The sequence below is a fragment of the Antedon mediterranea genome, chromosome 5 (assembly GCF_964355755.1).
Source record: "Antedon mediterranea chromosome 5, ecAntMedi1.1, whole genome shotgun sequence".
In the NCBI taxonomy this organism is placed as follows: domain Eukaryota; kingdom Metazoa; phylum Echinodermata; class Crinoidea; order Comatulida; family Antedonidae; genus Antedon; species Antedon mediterranea.
The window spans coordinates 566,000-589,735 of record NC_092674.1 but is presented as its reverse complement, the minus strand read 5'-3'; the positions used below and the strand labels follow the sequence as shown (position 1 = coordinate 589,735).

At 32.8% G+C, this 23,736-nt stretch overlaps 1 protein-coding gene across 1 annotated transcript; it reads left to right on the top strand.

Annotated features, from left to right (window-relative positions):
* LOC140048638 (ATP-binding cassette sub-family C member 5-like) lies at positions 1–22,878 on the top strand. Its single transcript, XM_072093399.1, has 25 exons — positions 1–65; positions 3,351–3,489; positions 3,984–4,261; positions 5,751–5,918; positions 7,695–7,842; positions 8,558–8,791; positions 9,239–9,415; positions 9,718–9,865; positions 10,445–10,701; positions 10,970–11,353; positions 12,809–13,078; positions 13,189–13,392; positions 13,611–13,896; positions 14,439–14,456; positions 15,220–15,404; positions 15,804–15,944; positions 16,344–16,473; positions 16,783–17,065; positions 17,368–17,554; positions 18,011–18,290; positions 18,502–18,661; positions 18,892–18,970; positions 19,270–19,383; positions 20,721–20,885; positions 21,483–22,878. The coding sequence occupies exons 3-25, from the start codon at positions 4,020–4,022 to the stop codon at positions 21,573–21,575; spliced, it is 4,353 nt and encodes a 1,450-aa protein (XP_071949500.1). The 5' UTR covers positions 1–65; positions 3,351–3,489; positions 3,984–4,019; the 3' UTR covers positions 21,576–22,878.
* Positions 22,879–23,736: the final 858 nt, after the last annotated feature.

Genomic DNA, 23,736 nt, shown 5'->3' with positions numbered 1-23,736 from the left:
AACAAACTGAAGGATCGTGTTTGTTTGTATTGTATCATCTGTTAAATATAAATAAGTAACGAAAGGTAAGATACATTAAATATAGCTAGTATATATATGATTCATAGTTGCATTGCAAGTCTCAACCGGCCTTAATATTATCATCTACATCTCTCACTGGTGATGTGGATAACAACTATTCGAAGAGGAGCTCGTCGGAGACTGATGTCTTCACCTTTTTGTTGACGGACGATGATTGTCCAATACAATACGACGGCCTAGACCTAGCGGTTTGTCAGTGTGATTGTGTCTGGTTAATTTTTAACGTACCATACTGATAAGAGTACCAACTTTTCCTTTATTTTGGTTAATTCTGTAATTCATAATTTTAGATTATTTCAAAATCGTTTTTCAAATTGAAATTCCATCAATTTGCGAGTTGAGAACCATCCCCCATATCAACCGAGTTCTAATTTGTCCATTCCATTCGGTTATAATGTGGCATTATTATTATTAATTAATACGTTTTCGCAGTATTCATCATTAATTATACAAACAAAGTTAATCATTCGTTTGACCGGTTGGTTGGAAATAATACGGTGGCTTTTACTTTAGACTTTTTGTTGTAAGTGCAATCCTCAGCTTGGAACGTATTTTTGTTTTGTTAATATTTTTTCTAGTTTTTACTTACTATCGTCTTGAGGTAAGGTTAGGCTTTAGACTTTTTGTTGTAAGTTCGATCCTCTCTGCTTGGAAGGTTTTTTTTCTGGTTTTTTGTCTTGAAGTAAGGTTAGGGCCTCTTATTCTTAACAGGATTCTTTTGTTGGTTACGGTAAGATTTTCGTTTAGCAATTTTGACCAATCAATCTGAATGTGGTTGACGCTGGTTAACGAACGGCATGTATTAAAAGATTCCACAATTATAATCCTAGCCTATACTAATAGACAGATGATAGCCTATAGTACAATAGTATGTTTTTTAAGCGTTGTATAATATGCATTGTTTGTTAAATATAGATCTACTGACACTGAAATTAAAAACTATATAAATATGAATGAATGAAATTTTTATTATTCTAGAGATGATCTGCCTTTATTTCTAAAATATTTTCCTCAAAAGTCTTCTTGACTCAATAGCACAATAGTTGACTTGTTCTGCTTTGAAAGCAAATATTAGGTTTAGGGATAAATAAAAAAGCAGGGGTGAATCCAGCATTATAGATTAGGGGGTGGTAGTGGCTAAATATTCATAAAATAAATGATGAGATGCAGAAAAATAAAAAAATAGTCATTATTTTATTTTTAAAAGATATGGCCGTCCTAAATTACGTGCTTGAAATGAAAATTTATTGTAAGGTGCAGTGAGTTGACAGATGTAACATCAATTTCATTACTCCCTGACTAAATATTTCCAAAGATTGAGCTGTTGTTACCTCTCACCCAGTTTACAATACAACTTATATAAATGGATTATATAAAGGTTAACTAGGCTTTTGTGTTCATAGAACTGTAAAGTTGACTTCAATAGATGTATTCATCTTTATGCTGTAGTAGTTCTGGCTATTTACCAATTTATCTTTGTCATTGTCAACGATGACCAATCAGAAATCACAAGTGTGTGAAATGTAGGTGAAGGGTCACTAACAGTAAACATTACAATATTGAAACGTTGGCTAATGTTTACCATTTAGTTCTTACTTAAGTGCGGAATCTAAAAAAAAAATCAATCTTATGGTCTTCTTCGTTAAACAATGGACAATTAAGCCATGATTAAACAATAGTATCGCAGGTTCCAAAACCTTTATTAAAAGCATAGTTAACAGTACAATATGACAATTTCATTTTAAAAATCCCAATGCTTGTTTAGATCTTATATTTTTATTATTTGCTAAATCATAAAATCTGAACATAATATTTATTCTTGACTAGTTTGTCTTTCCACCTGACCTGTATTTCTGACCCTACTATTATTTAAATTGAATTGAGCTGTTTTAGTAGAGGTAACTGTTATTAACCTCTATCTTCATTGGCACTTTTTTTTTGTCATGAAAATAAATAAATTAAACTATAAAATAAATACTTAGCTTTTAAATAAGATTTAGTAATGCGTGGCCTAAAGATTTCTACAACAAGTGCAACATATTCATCATTTCATAATATTCTAAAATGTTCATTGTATCCTGTTGGTAATCAGATAATCGTTACTTACGGCATCACAATGACTTCCTATATTAAAAAAATTAACGTTTCACCTACATATATAAGTGTTCATTGTACATGCTATTTCTATCGTTTGTTTGGTTTAACCTTTCATAGTAAATACAACCTAACCTTTCGCTTAGATATTACTTAAGTTTTATCAAGTATGATACTGTGTTATAATACCATTTATCAGACAGATGTTGGCAAGTGAAGGCAATATTGTTTGACTAATGACAATTACAATTTGCATAAATTATGAATCTAACAGATTATTTTATAATGTAAACTCTCACATACATACTGGGATGTTTCTATCAAGATGTTATCAATATTAGCAAACATATGCTTTTTATAGTGTAAATGTAATTAAATCCTGAATCTCAATATCATTCTATGAATAAACTTACTTACTTACTGACGTTGGGATATGTTTTATATCAGGTGATATCTTAAAGATATCAAATGGTATCTGATAACTTAAGGTGAAATTGTTTGTATTTGTTTATAGATTAAATTAATTGTTGGCCAACATTTCAAATTATGCGCTTACTCATTTCTTTTAACCTCATTTCAGTTCATTACTAAACTATTAATTAAAAATAATGTTTGATAAAAAAAACCATTAAATTTATTAATTTTACTTTTTGAAATTCTGCAATAGCTATTTCTAGGTTACCTTCTAAGTAATGTCAATGGTAAAATTTATTTAATATTTTAAATGCATATTATTTCTTCTTTTTTGTTTTTTTTAATGTAAACTACTTTAGTACTATACTTTAATGTCTGCTTCTCTTATGTTATATATAACCATGACTAGTGGCGGATCCAGGATAAAAAATAAAAAGGGGGAGGGGAGGGTTTAAGAATGGTGAAATGAAGGGCTGAGCTTATAATTTGATGCCCTTTTTTTTGCATTACAATTTACAAATTTAAGGCCCCCTCCCCCCCCCCCCCAACCTGGATCCGCCCCTGATAACTGTGTATGTAATGTAACTCGGCATGTCACTGAATTAAATACTATATTATTAGTATATAGTATAAAAATCAGATGTTGCATAGCAAGGTTTAAAAGTTTAATTGGGTTTATTGGCTATGTCATGCTTGACTTGTTTTGAAGGAAATTCCTCTGATGCTTTTTTAATGACCAATCAGATATCATTTAAATGTAGGTGAGAAGTCGCCACTCATAAAGCATTTCATCATAAAAGTTGTAAACCATTTCATCATAAAAGTTGTAGTGTGTGTGCTGTTTTCATCATTATCAAGTGTGATACTGTAGTGGTGGTACTCTATACATGCTGTACGCAGGTAAGTTTATTTGTCCTATAGCCTACTGTATGTTTAATTTTTATTTCACGAACATAAACGTTGACTTAATATTAAAAGGTCTTATTATGCATATGTAGTACTGTAGTATCATTTAAAATATATTTAGTAAGAATAGATAAATCAACAATTTACCTTTTTTGTAATTCATTTTTTGAACTGCAAAACCAGTTAGTTATGTTATACTTGATATGTGATACATAATTGTAACAATACTGTTAATTCAATTCACTAGGCATCAGATTGCCTGTATAGCTCCACAAAACATATTTTAAATGTTAAAAATAAATTTGGTTATACTTACTACTTTATACTAGTTACTACTAATTTGGCAGGTAAATGCTCTAAAATAGAATTAATGATTTTTTTAATGTCATTATCAATATCATAATTTCTCTGGACTGGAATTCAATGTTTTTTTAAAATCAAATTCTTTCACTAATTTGTGCTTATTGTTCAAATTTTAATTCTTCCAGTTATTCTAAAGTTATTTTTTATGTGGTTAAACTGAGATGGAAAGTGACGCGACAAAAGTGGAAATTAAATCAAGTAAAAATGGAACGGCCGCTCACGTTCAAAGTGACTACTCAAGAGATCCTGTGATAGGGGAACCAGTTGATAATGCTGGATATGGAGAGGTCAGAGTTGATGAAGATGTGGTGATGAAGCCTTCTGATAAATATACACCGACCAAAGGAATAAAGAAATACAAAGATCCAATGAAGGTTTTAATACCATTCAGAAGTAAACCTAAGTAAGTACATGGTAGAAGGGTGGTGGAGGAAGGGTGGTGGAGGGAGGGGACAAAAAGGTATAATGTCTGGTGGAGGGAGGGGACAAAAAGGTATAATGTCTGGTGGAGGGAGGGGACAAAAAGGTATAATGTCTGGTGGAGGGAGGGGACAAAAAGGTATAATGTCTGGTGGAGGGAGGGGACAAAAAGGTATAATGTCTGGTGGAGGGAGGGGACAAAAAGGTATAATGTCTGGTGGAGGGAGGGGACAAAAAGGTATAATGTCTGGTGGAGGGAGGGGACAAAAAGGTATAATGTCTAAGACTCTGTCTACAATATTAAACTAGTTGGACAAACAAAGTGTGATGTGCTCAAATATAGTAGTGATATACCTAAATAAGGTAGTGGTATATGGTCACATCACATTTTTTGTCACATAAAGTTTGATACTGATAGTGTAGACAGAGCTTACTATAGATGGTTCATCTTAAAAATACATAGGCCTATGTAAACATACACTGACTGAAGGATTAAAGAAAAAAAATGAATGTTTTAATACCATTCAGAATTAAACAAAAGTAAGTATCTGGTAGAAATACAGAGGGGGAAGGTCTAATGTAGACTCTGATTCCATTCAGAAGTAAATCTAAATAAGTATCTGGTAGTTGGGATAAGGGAGGGGGTGGATGGAAGGAAGGTGAAAATGAGGACTATGAGGTTAAACATAATCTGGAACCTGTAACAATATCAATTCATGTTGTTCTCATTAAATTATTTTTGAAAAAGAGAATGTATTAGTTTCATTGGAAAGGACACAATTAAACAATCAAATATGATTGTATGTAGAGAAATGTTTCTTCTAGACATCCTTGAAGGCTGTAAGTTCAGGCCCCTATACTGTGTCCTAAGTGGTATTATTCTACAAGTTTTGTACCAATTGAAGTCATACACTGGTCTAGGAAATATATAATCCTAACTTCCTTAAAAATGTTAAAGTTCATTTAGTTATTGTGCTTGGTCTAACTTTAGACTATGAGTGGACTCATTCATTTGTATCTCATAATAAAAATGATTTCATGAAAATGAAATCAAATTGCATTAAGCATTCACACTCTTTTTAAACTTTGAGCAACCAAGGAAGTGTAATGTAAATTGTTTAAGCTTAGCCTCCAGGTTGCTTGGATAAAAACCAACCTTTGACTCAACCATTTCAGGCTGAGACGTCCCCTTCTCTGATTTTCTGATTTGCCTACTGCACAGATAATGCCATATATATTAAAGTATAAGAGAATCAGGTGGCTGGTTTAAACTAAGCCACAATATTACCCAACTATAATAACAAGTGATCTAATAATTCAGGTAGATGTTGAGGCTTTTTGCCTCAACATTTATGATGTCAGAAATTGGGCTATACTGTAGTAGTAGTAGTAGTAGTAGCAGTATTTCAATTTTTTTATTTTAAATTATTGTCCTATAATGAAATAATAAACTATTTTATCATTTTTTTCAGGGATCGAAGCAATATCAAATACAGTCCACTGGATCACATGGGATTGTTTTCAATGCTGTCATGTTCCTGGCTAACACCTGTCTATAGAAAAGCTTACAAAGGCATGCTAAAATATGAAGACCTGTGGGATCTATCTGATAGTGATAATTCAGAAACAAATGGAGAACGGTATGTAGAATGTCTGGTTACCTTAACATCATGTATACTGTAGTTATGCCGTGGACCTATAAATTATTTTAGGGTCATGGTTATACAGGCTGTTCCAGTATTGTTACTACAGCTACCCCTATAAAGCTCTGTATACACTATCAAACTAGTGTGATGTTCCCAAATATGGTAGTGATATGCCCAAATATGACAAATATGTCATGATTGTGTCAAAATATGGGCACATCACATTTTTTGGTCACATAAAGTTTGATAGTGTAGACAAGGCTTAAGGGGGTATATTCATATCCAAACAAAGTGTCCTCTTGATAGGCGTGTCTTCTGATTGGACATTGTGTGTTATATAAACATATTTCCCCTTGTTTGTTTTACTGGGAATGTCTTTGTGGCTCTGTCTACACTATACACTGATGTGCCCACATATGGTGATGTGCCCATATATGGTGATGTGCCCATATATGGTGATGTGCCCACATATGGTGATGTGCCCATATATGGTGATGTGCCCATATTTGGTGATGTGCCCATATATGGTCCTGGATGATGTCATTAAACCATATTTTAGAACATCACACTTTTTTTGTCAAACTAGTTTGATAGTGTAGACAGAGCTTTAGAGTTGTGCATCATACTCAACTGGAATAATTAATTAAACGTTTTTCCATTGCCTTCTTCTTCGCTTAAGTAACCTTTAAACGTATCTCATGCTCTTTCATCTACATAATTCAATATCCTTAACCTTTGGACTGAGTGATATTTGTCTGCACATTTGAAATGGAAACACTAATAAAAAGCAATACAAGAATAGTTAGTAACTGTACTTAGTGTATAGTACTATAACAATTATTTATTATGTCACAGGAGAAATTAAATGTAATTGAAGAAGTATTGTACAGTTCAAGTATGAAAATCAAAAATTTGTATGTTATAAATTCTTTCACCAGTTCAGATTAGCAACCACCTTAAGACGCCTCTTTACTCTTTAAGAAAATGGTGGCATATAGAAGTGTATTTTATCTTTTTAGTTTTAATTGTATTTGATTTGTGGTTATATTTTTGTTTTCCTCCAACATTATGGATTGACATTTAGCAGAGTTAATTACCTAAGCTTTGTCTAGTGGTTGAATTTTGTAAGCATAATAATTATAGGAATTTATAATTAAAAACTGCGTTAATATATTAATTTATTTTATGGTGTCAGTGTGAAATACTCCATGCTGTCAATATTAGACTATGACTGCTATCAATACAATGAATCTCTCTTTTACTTCATTTGTGTTTTAAAAGCACATAATACGTTTCCAACCAGAGATCAATTTAATTAGTAATAATAATAATAATACAAAATTATTATAATAAATTATTGTAAAGACAATTCTGAATAATTATGCTCGAACAAAAAAAAGACAATAAAAATGCATGTTTTTACACATTTTTTAGAAAATAATTTGATTTAAAGGAACACTTAAAAAAAAATGATTGGTCTAAAGCTCTGTCTAAAAGTGTGATGTGCCTAAATATGGTAGTGATGTGCCTAAATATGGTAGTGATGTGCCTAAATATGGTAGTGATGTGCCCAAATACTGTATGGTAGTGATATGATATCGTCATGTCCATATATGGGCACATCACATTTTTTGTCACATAAAGTTTGATAGTGCAGACAGAGCTTAAACCAGTGGGATTCCCTATACAAACATTTGCATACATTTTATATATATTTTATTTATATATATCATTTATACCCCACTAATTTACTAATTGTTATTTCTTTAGATTTGGAAGGTTATGGTTGGAGGAACTGACAGCCAAAGGCAAGGAGGAGGCATCACTTTCTAAAGTCTGCTACCGTTTTATTAGAACACGTCATATATTCATGTTGTTTGGATTGTTTATATGGCTATTCTCTGCTTTTGCTAGTTCGGTTAGTAAATCACATTTTATTATGAGTATTACAGTACAACACAAATCATAAAACATTCATTTTCAGACTTTAATGGGGAATATGCCTAAAGTGTAAACCACTTTGCAATTTTGTTTAATTTTTTAAAAGCAAAATGTCAGTGTTTACGGTGTAATTTTAAATTTTAAAGAGGGTAACCCTTTCAGCTGGACAAAATAATACCAGTTTTGATATTATTTATAAAGTTTCAATAAAATTTTGCCATGTCATTCTGTATCACTGTGTGTTGTATGTAGTAAGTATATGTAGTCTTAGTTTCAATGCAAACTTGATTTAAAAATACATAAGTGTTTGCTTAACTTATACAATACTGACTTAAGTGATCTTATTTTTCACAGGAAGTCTTTACAATTTATTTAGCAGAATATTAAATTAAAAATATATTGTCCTGAAAAATAATTTTTTACATTTTTTTTTTAATATGCCAATTTAATTTCACATAATAGTTATTCACTTTGACCAAAATCTATATTGAAAAAAGAATTATTTTCCTGAAAAAAAATGAAATTTTAATTTTAAAATACCTAAATTGTGTGTCAGACAATGGTTTTTGATTAAAATTAACCGGTCTTTTTATAAGTGAAATTATTTTTGTTGATTTTTTTTTACAGAAATGAATAACTTGACTGCAAAATGGCCTATTCAAAATCTGATTTTATTAACCTTTTTATTGCAGGCTTTTGTTGTACAAGATCTTTTGAAATACATTGAAGATGAAGAAGATGATCTTTGGTATGGTTTATCGCTGGTTCTTTATATCTTGCTTCTCAATATATCTCGTGTTTGTGGCGACGTTTTCTTCTGGACGTTCGGAATGAGAACAGCAACACGGATGAAGAATGGCGTTGTTACGACTGTCTTTAAAAAGGTTGCTAGGTTGAGAGGTCTTCAAGATAAAACTGTTGGAGAGGTATGTAGCAATTTAAGAGGGTACTTAAGCTCTGTCTACACTATCAAACTGCCCAAATATGATAGTGATATGCCCAAATATGGTAGTGATGTGACTTCATCATGTTCATAATTAAATGGGCATATCTCAAATTCTTTGTTTTAAGTTTCTTTTTTTAAACTAAAAATTCAATTCAAATCATTCATTTATTTACTACATGAAAACATTTTTTGTAATATATTTGTAAATTTATATTTTAAGTTAGGGTGCCACAGATTAAAAGCTTTGCTTGCTTGTGGTTATCCTGTTTTTCACACTTTATTGTACTTAATTTTTTATTTATATTTTTATGAATATTGTGTGAAAAATAAAAGAATCAATCAATCAATCAAAAATCAAATACTCAAGTTTATCCTTTATTTAATTATTTTAAATTTTGAATAAATTTATTTTTTGTTTCCACTGCAGATCGTCAACATTTGTGCGAATGATTGTCAACGTATTCATGATTGCGTTGTTGTCGGTAACTTCCTGTTGTCTTCCATCTTTCTCGTTATTGCTGTCCTGATTGCATCTGGTTTAATAGTTGGCCCATCAGCTGTTCTTGGCGTCTTCGTTACATTCCTCTTCTTTTGGCCATTGCAGGTAAGATGGGGTAACCAACAATTTTTTCTGAATCATCCTTTACAGTAAATAATTCTTTAAAGAGAGTAAATTATTCTTTTTTCTTCTCCATAGTCATATGACAGGTGTTCACACTGAATCTGTACAAATGTCTTTTTTTCTTCTTCATTATTAGTCATATGACAGGTGTTCACACTGAAACTGTACAAATGTCTTTTTTTCTTCTTCATTATTAGTCATATGACAGGTGTTCACACTGAAACTGTACAAATACAACATTTATACACTGTACAAGTTGCAGAATGTATTTATTTTAATTCCAGATTGTATTTGGAAAATTAACATCTGTTATACGTCAGAAAGGAATCCTAATAACAGACAAACGAGTACAGAAAATGAATGAACTTTTAAATCATGTCAAACTTTTAAAAATGTATGCTTGGGAAAAACCATTTTCAGAATCTATACTTGGTAAGTCATTGCTTTTATTTAAAAAGAATTATCTTATGAAAGAGACACACTGAAACATTCAAATATTCTTATAGGACAAAAAACGAAACTATCAGAAAAGACACTCAACCCTCCTCTTCTTGACCCTCCTCTTCTTGACCCTCCTCTTCTTGACCCTCCTCTTCTTGACACTCCTCTTTTCGACCCTCCTCTTCTCGACCCTCCTCTTCTCGAACCTCCTCTTCTCGACCCTCCTCTTCTCGACCCTCCTCTTCTCGACCCTCCTCTTCTCGACCCTCCTCTTCTCGACCCTCCTCTTCTCGACCCTCCTCTTCTCGACCCCCCTCTTCTTGACCCCCCTCTTCTTGACCCCCCTCTTCTTGACCCTCATCATAGCCACATAATCATAATTTGTAGTTTAGTTTGAACAGTTTGGAATTCTCTTTTAATATTTGGATCTGCTAGTAGTACCAGGTAAATACAATGGTTGACTAAATGATAAGAAAATAAAGAATGAAAATCTGACCTGTATTCTTTGTAACTATAGTAAATGAAAAGCATCTACAAAGTATTTCAATGTACACTTGTTTTTTTTTAAAGGAATTAGACAAGATGAGAAAAAGACTCTAGAGAAAGCTGGCTACATGCAGAGTATCTCAATCTCAATTGCACCAATTACACCAAATATTGCAACTGTCGTTTGTGTTCTCATTCACATCGGATTCGGAAACAGCATAACTGCGTCAGAGGCGTTTACGTTGGTGGCGCTGCTATACACGCTTCGTATTGTTCTGGGACCTCTTACTTGGGCTATAAGGCTGCTTGCTGAGGCAGGAATTGCTGTCAAAAGAATGAAGGTAATTTTCAAATTTATTTTCCCAAGTTGTATTCAAATGTAATAATATAATATAATTCACCTGCTCAAAGTTTTCTCTCAAACCGCTAATCTCATTTAAAACCATGGTGGTCTAATTATATGGCACCCACATTATAGTACAAATCTCTATTTACTGTATGAATATCAGTACATTACAGTACAAATCTCTATTCTTCAGTTTTTTCTCCTATCTCTATTTACTGTATGAATTTAGCCATAACAATCATTATTATGTTGTATTATTTTAGAGTATCCTTATTATGGATGATATGCAGCCTCTGCACTATATTGGACAAAAAGATTCAAAATATGCCGTAATCATGTCAAATGCATCGTTAGGATGGGATAAAACTGACAAGACGGAAACTGAAAAACCTGATGGCATCTATAGACCAAAAGTGAACGGAGAACTCCATGAACCGGCCGCAGCGCAGGATATTTCGTTTCAAATTGATAATGATGGCCAAACTATCGTCAGTAAAAAGTCTGGCAGGAAGGTGAATAGAAGAGGCAGTGTACCGTTCACAGAATTAAAGGAGATTCTTAAAGAAAGTAAGAAGCCGGAAAGATTGCCTGTTATAACGGAAGACGTTACTGAAGTTCTTCATAATATTGACTTGCATCTTGAAATGGTAAACTTAAACATCTTTGATTATTTTACTGTATGTAGTTGCATACATTTAGGGTAGAGGACAAAAGTGTTGTATTGGATGATATCTTTAAGCATGCTGTCATTATACAAAGAGAAGAAAATGTAAACTTCTTTTGATGTTGTCAATTTGATTTATATATTATTTCTGCAATTCAGCTCTTTGGGCATCAATATTCATGATATTTGTTTTTATGTATGTTAAATAAAATATATCGAAATATATATATTAGAATACACAAATATGTATTCAATAAATGTACACTTATGTTCTCATACATATAACCATCAATTAGATTATCTTCTCTCTGTTTTCAGGGTAAACTGACTGGTGTTTGTGGAGCAGTTGGCAGTGGCAAATCCTCTCTAATTGTGTCTGTTCTTCTCTCTGTTTTCAGGGTAAACTGACTGGTGTTTGTGGAGCAGTTGGCAGTGGCAAATCCTCTCTAATTGCGTCTGATCTTCTCTCTGTTTTCAGGGTAAACTGACTGGTGTTTGTGGAGCAGTTGGCAGTGGCAAATCCTCTCTAATTGCGTCTGTTCTTCTCTCTGTTTTCAGGGTAAACTGACTGGTGTTTGTGGAGCAGTTGGCAGTGGCAAATCCTCTCTAATTGCGTCTGTTCTTCTCTCTGTTTTCAGGGTAAACTGACTGGTGTTTGTGGAGCAGTTGGCAGTGGCAAATCCTCTCTAATTGCGTCTGTTCTTCTCTCTGTTTTCAGGGTAAACTGACTGGTGTTTGTGGAGCAGTTGGCAGTGGCAAATCCTCTCTAATTGCGTCTGATCTTCTCTCTGTTTTCAGGGTAAACTGACTGGTGTTTGTGGAGCAGTTGGCAGTGGCAAATCCTCTCTAATTGCGTCTGATCTTCTCTCGGTTTTCAGGGTAAACTGACTGGTGTTTGTGGAGCAGTTGGCAGTGGCAAATCCTCTCTAATTGCGTCTGTTCTTCTCTCTGTTTTCAGGGTAAACTGACTGGTGTTTGTGGAGCAGTTGGCAGTGGCAAATCCTCTCTAATTGCGTCTGTTCTTCTCTCTGTTTTCAGGGTAAACTGACTGGTGTTTTTGGAGCAGTTGGCAGTGGCAAATCCTCTCTAATTGCGTCTGATCTTCTCTCTGTTTTCAGGGTAAACTGACTGGTGTTTGTGGAGCAGTTGGCAGTGGCAAATCCTCTCTAATTGCGTCTGATCTTCTCTCTGTTTTCAGGGTAAACTGACTGGTGTTTGTGGAGCAGTTGGCAGTGGCAAATCCTCTCTAATTGCGTCTGTTCTTCTCTCTGTTTTCAGGGTAAACTGACTGGTGTTTGTGGAGCAGTTGGCAGTGGCAAATCCTCTCTAATTGCGTCTGAACTTCTCTCTGTTTTCAGGGTAAACTGACTGGTGTTTGTGGAGCAGTTGGCAGTGGCAAATCCTCTCTAATTGCGTCTGTTCTTCTCTCTGTTTTCAGGGTAAACTGACTGGTGTTTGTGGAGCAGTTGGCAGTGGCAAATCCTCTCTAATTGCGTCTGTTCTGGGTCAAATGCACATCATAGAAGGAGATTGCCTAGTTAACGGCACATTTGCATACGCTGCACAAGAAGCCTGGATGTTCAACGCAACTCTGCGTGAGAATATTCTTTTTGGCCGAGAATTTGATGAGGAAAAATATGACATGGTTCTTTTTGCTTGTAGTTTAAAACCAGACCTCACGATTTTACCACATGGCGATGAAACAGAGGTGATATTTTTTTTCTTTCTGTTTGATTAGGTAAAATATTGCATATATTAATTCAGAAGACAATACTTTATTTTGAAGTAATGGTCTTTGTTTTTATTTGATATCTTTAGATTGGAGAACGAGGAATAAACTTAAGTGGTGGTCAGAAGCAAAGAATAAGCCTTGCGAGGGCGCTGTATGCAGACCGTGATATATACCTGCTTGACGATCCATTAAGCGCTGTTGATGCTCATGTTGGACAACACATATTTCAGAACTGTATAAAGACTGCCCTCAAACACAAAACTGTTTTGTTTGTTACACATCAACTTCAGGTAACTACAGTAGAACATTTGTTTTACGTACCCTGATTTTATGTACGTATAAAATTACCAATGACGTCATTGTTTTAGAAGTTATAATACATAAAATACTGTAGTGTGTTATTTTCTTACATTGAGGGCGCAATTTAACAACATTTTTCAAATATTTGTTTAATTGTAAAATTTGAACTCAGATTTTGTACAAATTTTCTGATTTCTTTTTCATTTAGTATTTAAAAGATTGTGACCAAGTTATCACCTTAAAAGAAGGATATATAGCAGAAGTTGGCACTCATGATGAACTGATAGCAGCCCAGGGTGAATACGCCAACCTCATCGCTATGTTTCACGCCAAGCAGGAGAACGAGGAAGAGGAAGCGGAGGATGAAGCATTTGACGAAGATGGCGAGACAATTTCCATAGGTTCAGAAAGATCAGCTTCGTTCAAACGTAGTGTCAGTCGTATGTCATCAAAAAGTGGCAAGAGCTATGAGTCAATGGAAACTGAAAATGAAGGTAATGTTTATAGAAATTTTATAAAAAACACAATTCTTTGATCATAATTGTATGTTAGCGTTTCACAATTATTTTTTTGTCTTACGTGGGTTCATCCCACTTTTATTTCCATACAATTACATTTATTTTAACATAGTTATGTAAAACATCATTTTACATAACCTTGTGTTTTTTAATATGTTTACATACAGTACATATTTTAGCTTTTATTTATTAACATCTAATTAGCATAACTTTCTTATCAACAATGTTTTTTTTTTAATTATCCACTGTTTTTTTTTCTATTACTTCACACGTTTTTTTTACAAATATTTTACAATGTTAAAATATAAAAGTGAATTTCAGAATCATTTAAACATTGACATTGATTAACTAAAATTTCCAGTAGTAAAAATACTAAAATTAGCTCATCTCATACATCATAGCAATGTATTGATAATGTAACACCTTATGATTAGCATTTGATTATTATAGGCCAGCAGGCTATTATAGGTTAACAATATAATCAGTGTCTTATTATTTTTTCAATGCTTATAACATAGATGGCTTTGATGAAACAGGTAAGTAGTATTCTGTGCTCCCACCCTATCCTTACTCACAAGTCTTCTCTCCTAACAGCAAACCTCCTGTGATATTCAAGTGAATCTTTCTTCCACCCACAGAATGATTTGAACCCTGCTATTAAATTAGTAAAGCTAGCATGTCAACCAATATGCTACTGTGCCAAATTTCCTATTAATGAAAGCTCTACACTCACTTTTGATCCAAACTTTACTTTTTTATCCCTAATCACCATTGTAACCATTATGCATGGATGTGAATTTATAATTTAGAAACCCAACACACAATGTGACCTGTGACCTGCATTCACCCATGAAATTTAGATATTATGCATGTTTTTTGCCAGGTGGTTGTACAGGTGGTACATTGTAATTTGCATGCTTCTTTTTTGTTATTACCTTTTGTGGTTTAACTACCATCTTTGTTTATTCAATTTTTCATAAAGAATTAATTACAGAATCTCTATTTTCTATAGATAGTACTATGCTTTAAATTGGTAATTTATTAGCATTGTCATAATTGTACTGCAGCCCTTGTTTAATTGTTGTTGTTTCTACTGTGTTAGTTATATAACCTGTTTTCTTCTATGACTTGTTTTTATCAGTACCTGCTTATCGTACTTTTCAAGAATATTACGAGAAAAAAAATTGGCTTTTCTTCTTTAATAATAATTATATTTGTAGTATGACAAATATGAACAAATGTTTTATAATATTAAAATAAATAGTTAATATATTTTTAATTTTATGTCTTCAAACTCAGGTCAGTTGATACAGAAAGAGGTACAGACCGAGGGCGCCATCAAGGGTGTTACTTTCCGTGGATACATAAACGCAATGGGCGGAGTGTTTATGTTTATCTTTATGCTAAGTTCATACTTATTAATGATGGCAGCATTAACATTCAACAATACTTGGCTTAGTTATTGGCTAGGTGAAGGTAGTGGTGTAAGTATTACAGACAATTGACCCATACATGTTTTATTATTACTAAACATACATACAGTATTTTTTATTATTATTTTTTTATGGCGTGTACAGTAGTTTCCTAAATATACTGTAAACCATTCTTTTGTATTTTATTAATTAATTTTATGGCTCTTTCGTCCCATCTAAAGCTCTGTCAACCTTTATGTGATGTGCCCATATATGGACATGTTGATGTCATATCACTATCATATTTGGTCATATCACTACCTTTACAGTATTTGGGCCCATAACACATTTTTTTTGTCAAACTAGTTTGATAGTGTAGACAGAGCCTTATAGACTGCTGTAGTATCTTTACCTCATACATCATCTTTTCAATTCTATTCTATTAACAACTTATTCATTATGCTTTAACAGGAGTTGAAAAACAATGAGACCGATGAAATCAGTGATAACATAGCTGATAATCCTGATTTAGATTTTTACACAATGATATATGGTTTGTCACTTGTTGCCATCATATTCTTTGCTGCTTGCAAGAGCGGAATATTTGCAAAGGTACTTATTTATTCTCACTAAGCCCCACTATTGTCCAATCAAATGACAGGAGCCTATTTAGGTGTATATACAGTTGCATAACACAGAGGCCTGAGGCCCCTGGTTCGGGCACCCTAAGTGGCCCTGCAACGATGGAGGCCTTAGATGTTTTCAGCATTTTTCAACATATTTTAAAGCATGTTTTTTCTCTGGGCTTTGCTTAGGTGCCCCCAGTAAGCTCTAGGGCCCCTGGGTTTAGCCAGTGAGCGATCATAGCCATTATGCCACTGTATATAAGGTACGTAACTTGAAGAGAGTATTTCCAATAATTATGTAGTTTTTACAAAATCATGCAACTGAGAAATCATTTCCATTTAGAAAATTTGTATTATTGAAATGAATTTTCATTCTTGTTAATAGTTGACACTGAAAGCCTCATCAAACCTTCATGATGATTTGTTTAATACGGTCTTGCGTTGTCCTATGAGCTTCTTTGATACCACTCCAACAGGTCGAATATTAAACAGATTTTCTTCAGATTTAAACGAAGGTATGATGTGTATTTTTTTATTTTTCTTCATATAAGAATTTAAGTACCTCTCATAAGTACCTACTGTATGTAAATGGGGATAACCTGAAACTGGACTGAATTGCGTCCAGGTGTGGACGACACATACTCTACTAAGGCTTTGTGTTGAGTGCTGCCACCAAAGAGCGCCTGTTCGTCTGTCCACAACATATATATCATATGAGCATGCGTTTCATCTGAGCACCTCGTATCCTATAACATCTCATCTAAATATAAACACCTTGTTACAAACTTAAAATAAGATAATCTGTATTTTGTGTTTTTTTTTAGTTGACACTCTGCTTCCACTGAATATGGAGCTTTTCCTTCAAAACACCTTCACTGTGTTCTTTGCTCTTCTTGTCATCTGTGTCATTTTCCCTTACTTCTTACTTGCTGTTATCCCTCTTGGTATCGTGTTTGCCATCATTCTCACCATATACCGCCGAGGGATCCGCGACTTGAAAAGAATTGAAAATATTTGTAGGTCACCATACTTCTCGCATATTAGTGCCACTGTTCAGGGACTTTCAACGATACATGCTTACGAAAAAACAGATGAATTTATCCAAAGGTTAGTTGAACCAGTAATGTTTTCTTAAAAGCTAGACAGTATAAAGAAAACATGGGTTAAAAGGTGAATAAAAAGTTAATATAATTTGATGTAATAGACAAGTCCTTAAATACGATACAGTATTAATTATATTCATTTTAACATCGTAGTACTAATTGGATTTGGTTGGTTGGTTGGTTTACAGTCCTAACTCTTAACAGTAGTAGTAGTTTTAAGCTCTGCCATCTGAAGTAATGTCAACAATCTATTAATATCTTTAAATTTGTATAAAAAACATGGTATAATTATAATTGTTTTCATAGATTTAAGGAACTACTGGACTACCAATCCTTGCCATACCTTTTGTTCCGCATATCTGCTCGTTGGGCCGGGGTAAGACTTGAGTCTCTGGTCATCATCATTTCAACTTTGACCAACCTTCTTATAGTTGTATTCAAGGGTGACATTTCCCCTGCAACGGCTGGCCTTGTAATTTCATACACAGTACAGGTAATGTATAATTAATAATCATAATAAGCTTTATTTATTCACGGACACCTAACTGTTTTTCAGTAAGGCCGTGCTCAAAAGAAAAAAATTTAAAATAAATAAATAAATAAAAAAATTAATACAGAAAAATAAAAACTAGAACACACCATAATTACTATTATTAGGCAAAATAATAAAACAATTAAAATGGTAAGAAATGGGTTGTTAAGAGGAGTAATTAAAAGAAATAGTAAAGGAAAGAGGAAGACAGGAGAGTTTTACTGCCTCTTATCTATTGTAAACTTCAATATGTTTACCAGAAGACAACTGTTTCACCTATGTTATATTTATGATGTTTTTTCTTTTTTATCTGTCAGTTTAAATACAATCTTTGTCTATAGGCATTTTTTTTTCTACCTACATCTTGTTTAAAGTAAATAAATGTCACTTTGAATTGAATTGAATTTTGTTTTACAGATAACAGGGCTGTTTCAGTTACTTGTAATCATGGCGTCTGAAACAGAGGCACGGTTTACATCCGTTGAAAGAATCTTGGATTACATTCGCGAGCTAAAACCAGAAGCACCGGCAACAATACAAGATAAAAAACCAGCAAAAGAATGGCCAGACAAAGGCCATATACAATTTAAAAATTATAAGATGCGGTATAGAGAAGGACTCCCTCTTGTGTTGAAGGGCGTTAATTTAGAGATTAAACCGCAAGAGAAGATAGGAATAGTTGGTCGTACTGGATCAGGTATATTGACAGTTTTTTCCTGTTTCTGGTTCCCATGTTTTCTTTTGTTTTGTTTTATGAGCTGCCTCACACAAGCTTTGCTTTTTTGGAATTTTGCTAATCAATTTTTAATTTATTATTATGAACTTATATGAGAAATGAATTTTACTTTGATTGATTGATTGAAAGTAAATAACGTAAATTAATGTTTATTTTCTATCGTTAATTACAGGAAAGTCATCACTAGGTGTTGGTTTGTTCCGATTGGTCGAAGCTGCTGATGGTGACATTATCATTGATGGTGTCAAAATTGGAGCAATTGGTCTTACTGACTTAAGATCACAACTGTCCATCATCCCACAAGATCCAGTGTTGTTTGTTGGAACTGTCCGGTATGAATACATAATTGTTTACAGTAAATTAAATATATTGTATGTAAAAGTAAAGCAATGGTATAATGTACAGATAACTTTACCCCATGCACATCTCCACCAAGGTTTTACTGCTGCTGCTAATAATGGCACTAGCAAATGTCTCAAAATATTATAGGAAAGATGTGTGAAGTTTATATCTTTGTCTTTATTGTAATTAATATGGGTTTTTTTTTAATCTATAAATGTAGATATAATTTAGATCCTACTAATTCGTTTGAGGATGTAGACTTATGGAAATCACTAGAAAGGACTTATATGAAAGAAAAGGTAAGAAAATACCTTGTTACAAAAAATACTAAGACTGTTGGTTCAACAGTATGTTTCCCAAATATAGGCGGATGTAATATAGAACTTTGGATTTGGCAAAAGTCTTAGAGGCCAAGTTATGTCCTTCCTCACTCAATTCCTTGACACAATTTAGATGTTAGTTGCAGACAACGATCTATGACAAATTATATATATATGTCCTGGTTGTTGCAAATTGAAAGTCCTCTGCTAGCTCCTAATAGCTATAGAAGAAAAAACATTACTTTAACAATATAAATTAAACATTATTTTAATTTTAGATTCAGTCACTGGATAATAAATTAGAAGCTACAGTGGTTGAAGGAGGGGATAACTTCTCAATTGGTGAAAGGCAATTACTGTGTATGGCTAGGGCTTTGCTGAGAAACAGTAAGGTAGGTTTAACACACAAACAATCCAAAATTTGTATTTCTCAACCTTAATGATTCATGGTAAAAAGAGCATTAGACTAAATTCTCTGTCGAATACTGTATGTGTCGAAAAACAACAAATCAAACCAATCAATTAGAACATAAATAAACAAATATTAAATTAAATTTAGTTATTATTAGGCAAGTTTTGTTATAATTGATGTGTTTTATTATTTAAATTGTATACAGTTTGTGTTAGTAATTAGCAGGTGGAGGTTCATATCATTGTTGATGATAGTAGTTTGTGTTAGTAATTAGCAGGTGGAGGTTCATATCATTGTTGATGATAGTAGTTTGTGTTAGTAATTAGCAGGTGGAGGTTCATATCATTGTTGATGATAGTAGTTTGTGTTAGTAATTAGCAGGTGGAGGTTCATATCATTGTTGATGATAGTAGTTTGTGTTAGTAATTAGCAGGTGGAGGTTCATATCATTGTTGATGATAGTAGTTTGTGTTAGTAATTAGCAGGTGGAGGTTCATATCATTGTTGATGATAGTAGTTTGTGTTAGTAATTAGCAGGTGGAGGTTCATATCATTGTTGATGATAGTAGTTTGTGTTAGTAATTAGCAGGTGGAGGTTCATATCATTGTTGATGATAGTAGTTTGTGTTAGTAATTAGCAGGTGGAGGTTCATATCATTGTTGATGATAGTAGTTTGTGTTAGTAATTAGCAGGTGGAGGTTCATATCATTGTTGATGATAGTAGTTTGTGTTAGTAATTAGCAGGTGGAGGTTCATATCATTGTTGATGATAGTAGTTTGTGTTAGTAATTAGCAGGTGGAGGTTCATATCATTGTTGATGATAGTAGTTTGTGTTAGTAATTAGCAGGTGGAGGTTCATATCATTGTTGATGATAGTAGTTTGTGTTAGTAATTAGCAGGTGGAGGTTCATATCATTGTTGATGATAGTAGTTTGTGTTAGTAATTAGCAGGTGGAGGTTCATATCATTGTTGATGATAGTAGTTTGTGTTAGTAATTAGCAGGTGGAGGTTCATATCATTGTTGATGATAGTAGTTTGTGTTAGTAATTAGCAGGTGGAGGTTCATATCATTGTTGATGATAGTAGTTTGTGTTAGTAATTAGCAGGTGGAGGTTCATATCATTGTTGATGATAGTAGTTTGTGTTAGTAATTAGCAGGTGGAGGTTCATATCATTGTTGATGATAGTAGTTTTATGCTGGTCTTGGACCTTCCTAAGAACTGCTATTTAAAAGTTTTTGTATTGTTTTCCTAAATAAATAATAGTACTAACATTGCTACATCATTCATTGAGAATACTGGTTTTTATCTACAGGTGTTGATGTTAGATGAAGCAACTGCTGCGATTGATACAGAGACGGATAGCTTAGTACAGAAGACAATAAGGGAAGAGTTCAAAGAATGTACAATGTTAACAATAGCACATAGACTCAATACAATAATGGACTGTGACCGTATACTGGTTATGGATGCTGGAAAGGTATAGTTCACACACCTAAATGATAATAGTATAATATTACAGTACACCCCTATTAAAGGAAAACCTTCAGGACCCAACAAAGTTTTTTTCCTTTAATTGCTAAAATATATTCATTTCATAATGACAATTCGTAACACAATCACTTTTTAATTTAAGATATTCATTTCTTAACATATTCAATTCTTAACATATTCATTTCTTAACATATTCCTTTCTTAACTTATTCAATTACAAACATATTCCTTTCTTAACATATTCAATTACAAACATATTCATTTCTTAATATGTTTAATTCTTAACATATTTAATTCTTAACATATTATTCAGTTCTTAACATATTCATTTCTTAACATATTATTCATTTTCCCTCAATAGGGATTGGCCATAGTAGTGTTAAAACATATATTGACTGATTCAATTCATAGGAGTGTCCCCTGAATAGGTGACCCAAATTTAATGGTTCTGTACAATTAATTAATAGTATAATTAACTTATCCAGTCAATGATAGGCCCTTCTGTCATTTCTTGAAAACATCAGTACATAGTTTTACAATATCTTTGAGAGTTTTTTTTTACCAGTTTGCGATTTGTTTACAGGTTGCTGAATATGACAAACCCTCAAACCTGTTGGCAAATTCAAATTCAATTTTTGCTGGAATGGTTGCAGCTTCTGAATCTCAACGTAATTGAACATCAGCAGCTTCTACCAGAGTATAGTTGCAGATTCTGAATGATTATGTAATAAATATCTGCAGTTTTTATTGCAGCTGTAAATACTTTATAAATCACCTGAAACGTCTATGTGAGTTGCAATAGTTGCAGCTGAGTTAAATATACATTAGAATTGTTAGAGCTTTTAGCAGCCACATAGAACAGCAGCAGCTTCTACTTGACCTAAAGTTGTAAGGCAGCAGCTGCAACTTGACCTGAAGTTGCAAGGAAGCAGCTGGCTAATAAACAACAGCAATATTTTATAACAAAACATAAATATCAAGTTGCTGTATTTGTATTACCCAGAAAGGATGTATTTTCCACATTTTATTATTATTAACAACTTAATCAGAAAAATGTAATAGAATATATATTTGTAGTAAAGTTATATTTTATGATGTATATAAAAGAAGGTATATAATAATATTTACTTTATCAAGTAGAAAGCTAGTCAGTGAGTGACATTCCGTTTAGGTGACCATGAACGTTCTTGTTCAGAAAACAAATTGTTATTTGAACCGTGTATTCTGTTAATAAAACTAATGGCTTTTTGAACCATGTTTTTGTGTAGCCTAAAATAGATTACTTTGGAGTGAAGTTGTGACTTGGTGGTTATGATGCTTGGCTACCACTCCAAGGGTCCTGGGTTCAAGTCCCGTCACATGTCAGGACAAAATTACAACTCCACTCCCAAAGACTTGTAATAAGACTTTGTTTATGTAGAGCATATTGTGTATTTGTTTGTCTTGTGAACCCCTGAGGGTCCCTAATGATCAGCAATTGCTGGATGGATCACCCTCATTAAATATGGTTCAAAACTACGGGCACCATCTATGGTGTAGTGGCTGCTTCCAATGCCTTTATTTCAACTAAAATAAATAAAAGTGGTTAGAGATCCTCTTTCTTAATAGTATACATAGTGACTTCACACGGACATGACGTGTTGACGAATTATAGTGTCAAAGGTCAGAATATATTAAATAAAAGGATGAACGTTACTTAAACTCAATCAAATTATTTTATGTGTCTGGTGTACAATCAGTAATATCAGCTTGTTATCAACCCTTAGGACTAAAGGACATAGATTAAGTACTTAAAACCAGTATTTATAATTAAATTTATTTAATTTTATATCAAAATGTGTCAATAGAAATGACAATTTGTGTCCGTTTGTTTTAGAATATATATATATATATATATTATATGGTGCTTGTTTCATACTTATAGTTTCCATTTTGTTGGTTACAGTTTTTAAAATGTTTTTACAGACCAAAATACAGTAGTACAAAAATCATGTAAATAATTATACTTAATTTATTAAATAACTGAAATTTAAAGTTGTCTCTGTGTTATTTCTTTGAACTTCTGAAACCTAGTAGGCCTAGTAGTATAACAATTCTGAAGCTCTGTCTGCACTATCAAACTAGTTTGACAAGAAAATGTGATGTGCACAAATATGGTAGTGATACAGTATGTCCATGGGCACATCACATATTTTTTTTTTCACAAAGTTTGATAGTGTAGACAGAGCTTAGACAAAGTCTTCTAGACATCGTGCTGCGAGTGATGAAGTCAAAATCCAGTTGAATTACAATACAAATTCAGATTATTTTTATTTATGGCAATTTCAAATTCCCTTAGTGGTCTTTGGAAGTCAAAACTTATTCAAAGCAGAGGTTTAACTTTCTTATGAGTTGGGATAATCATAAATATAGAGGTCGGTATACCGTATAAGCATTATCAAACCTTAGTACAGTACTGTAGAATACAATAAGCACAACATAATATAAATTGTTAAAACATTTAAAAAAATGATATAATTGACGGCAGTAATATATCCCGTTTTTAATTAACAATAAGCATACTATAAACACACACTCAATGTCACCAGGCCAATGAAGCGGAATTTACCAAATCTTAACTTCCGTTTTTACTTTTAATAATTTTATATAAAAAATAAGAAAACGAAATTATTTTAGACAACAGAAGGTCTCTAAAATCATTTTAACTAGCTAATTTTATACATTATATTTGTAGTCATCTAGCCTCAGTATTTAGCATTGAAATAATTTCCGGTAAATGACGTTCTGTTTATACAGTAAAACAAAAGAAAAATCTAATACAGGAATTATAATTATTT

Coding starts and splice junctions, on each gene's coding strand:
- LOC140048638 (XM_072093399.1), top strand. CDS start 4,020: ATGGAAAGTGACGCGACAAAAGTGGAAATTAAATCAAGTAAAAATGGA. Junction 11,354..12,808: donor TTGACTTGCATCTTGAAATG/GTAAACTTAAAC, acceptor CTCTGTTTTCAG/GGTAAACTGACTGGTGTTTG. Junction 13,393..13,610: donor TTGTTACACATCAACTTCAG/GTAACTACAGTA, acceptor TTTTTCATTTAG/TATTTAAAAGATTGTGACCA.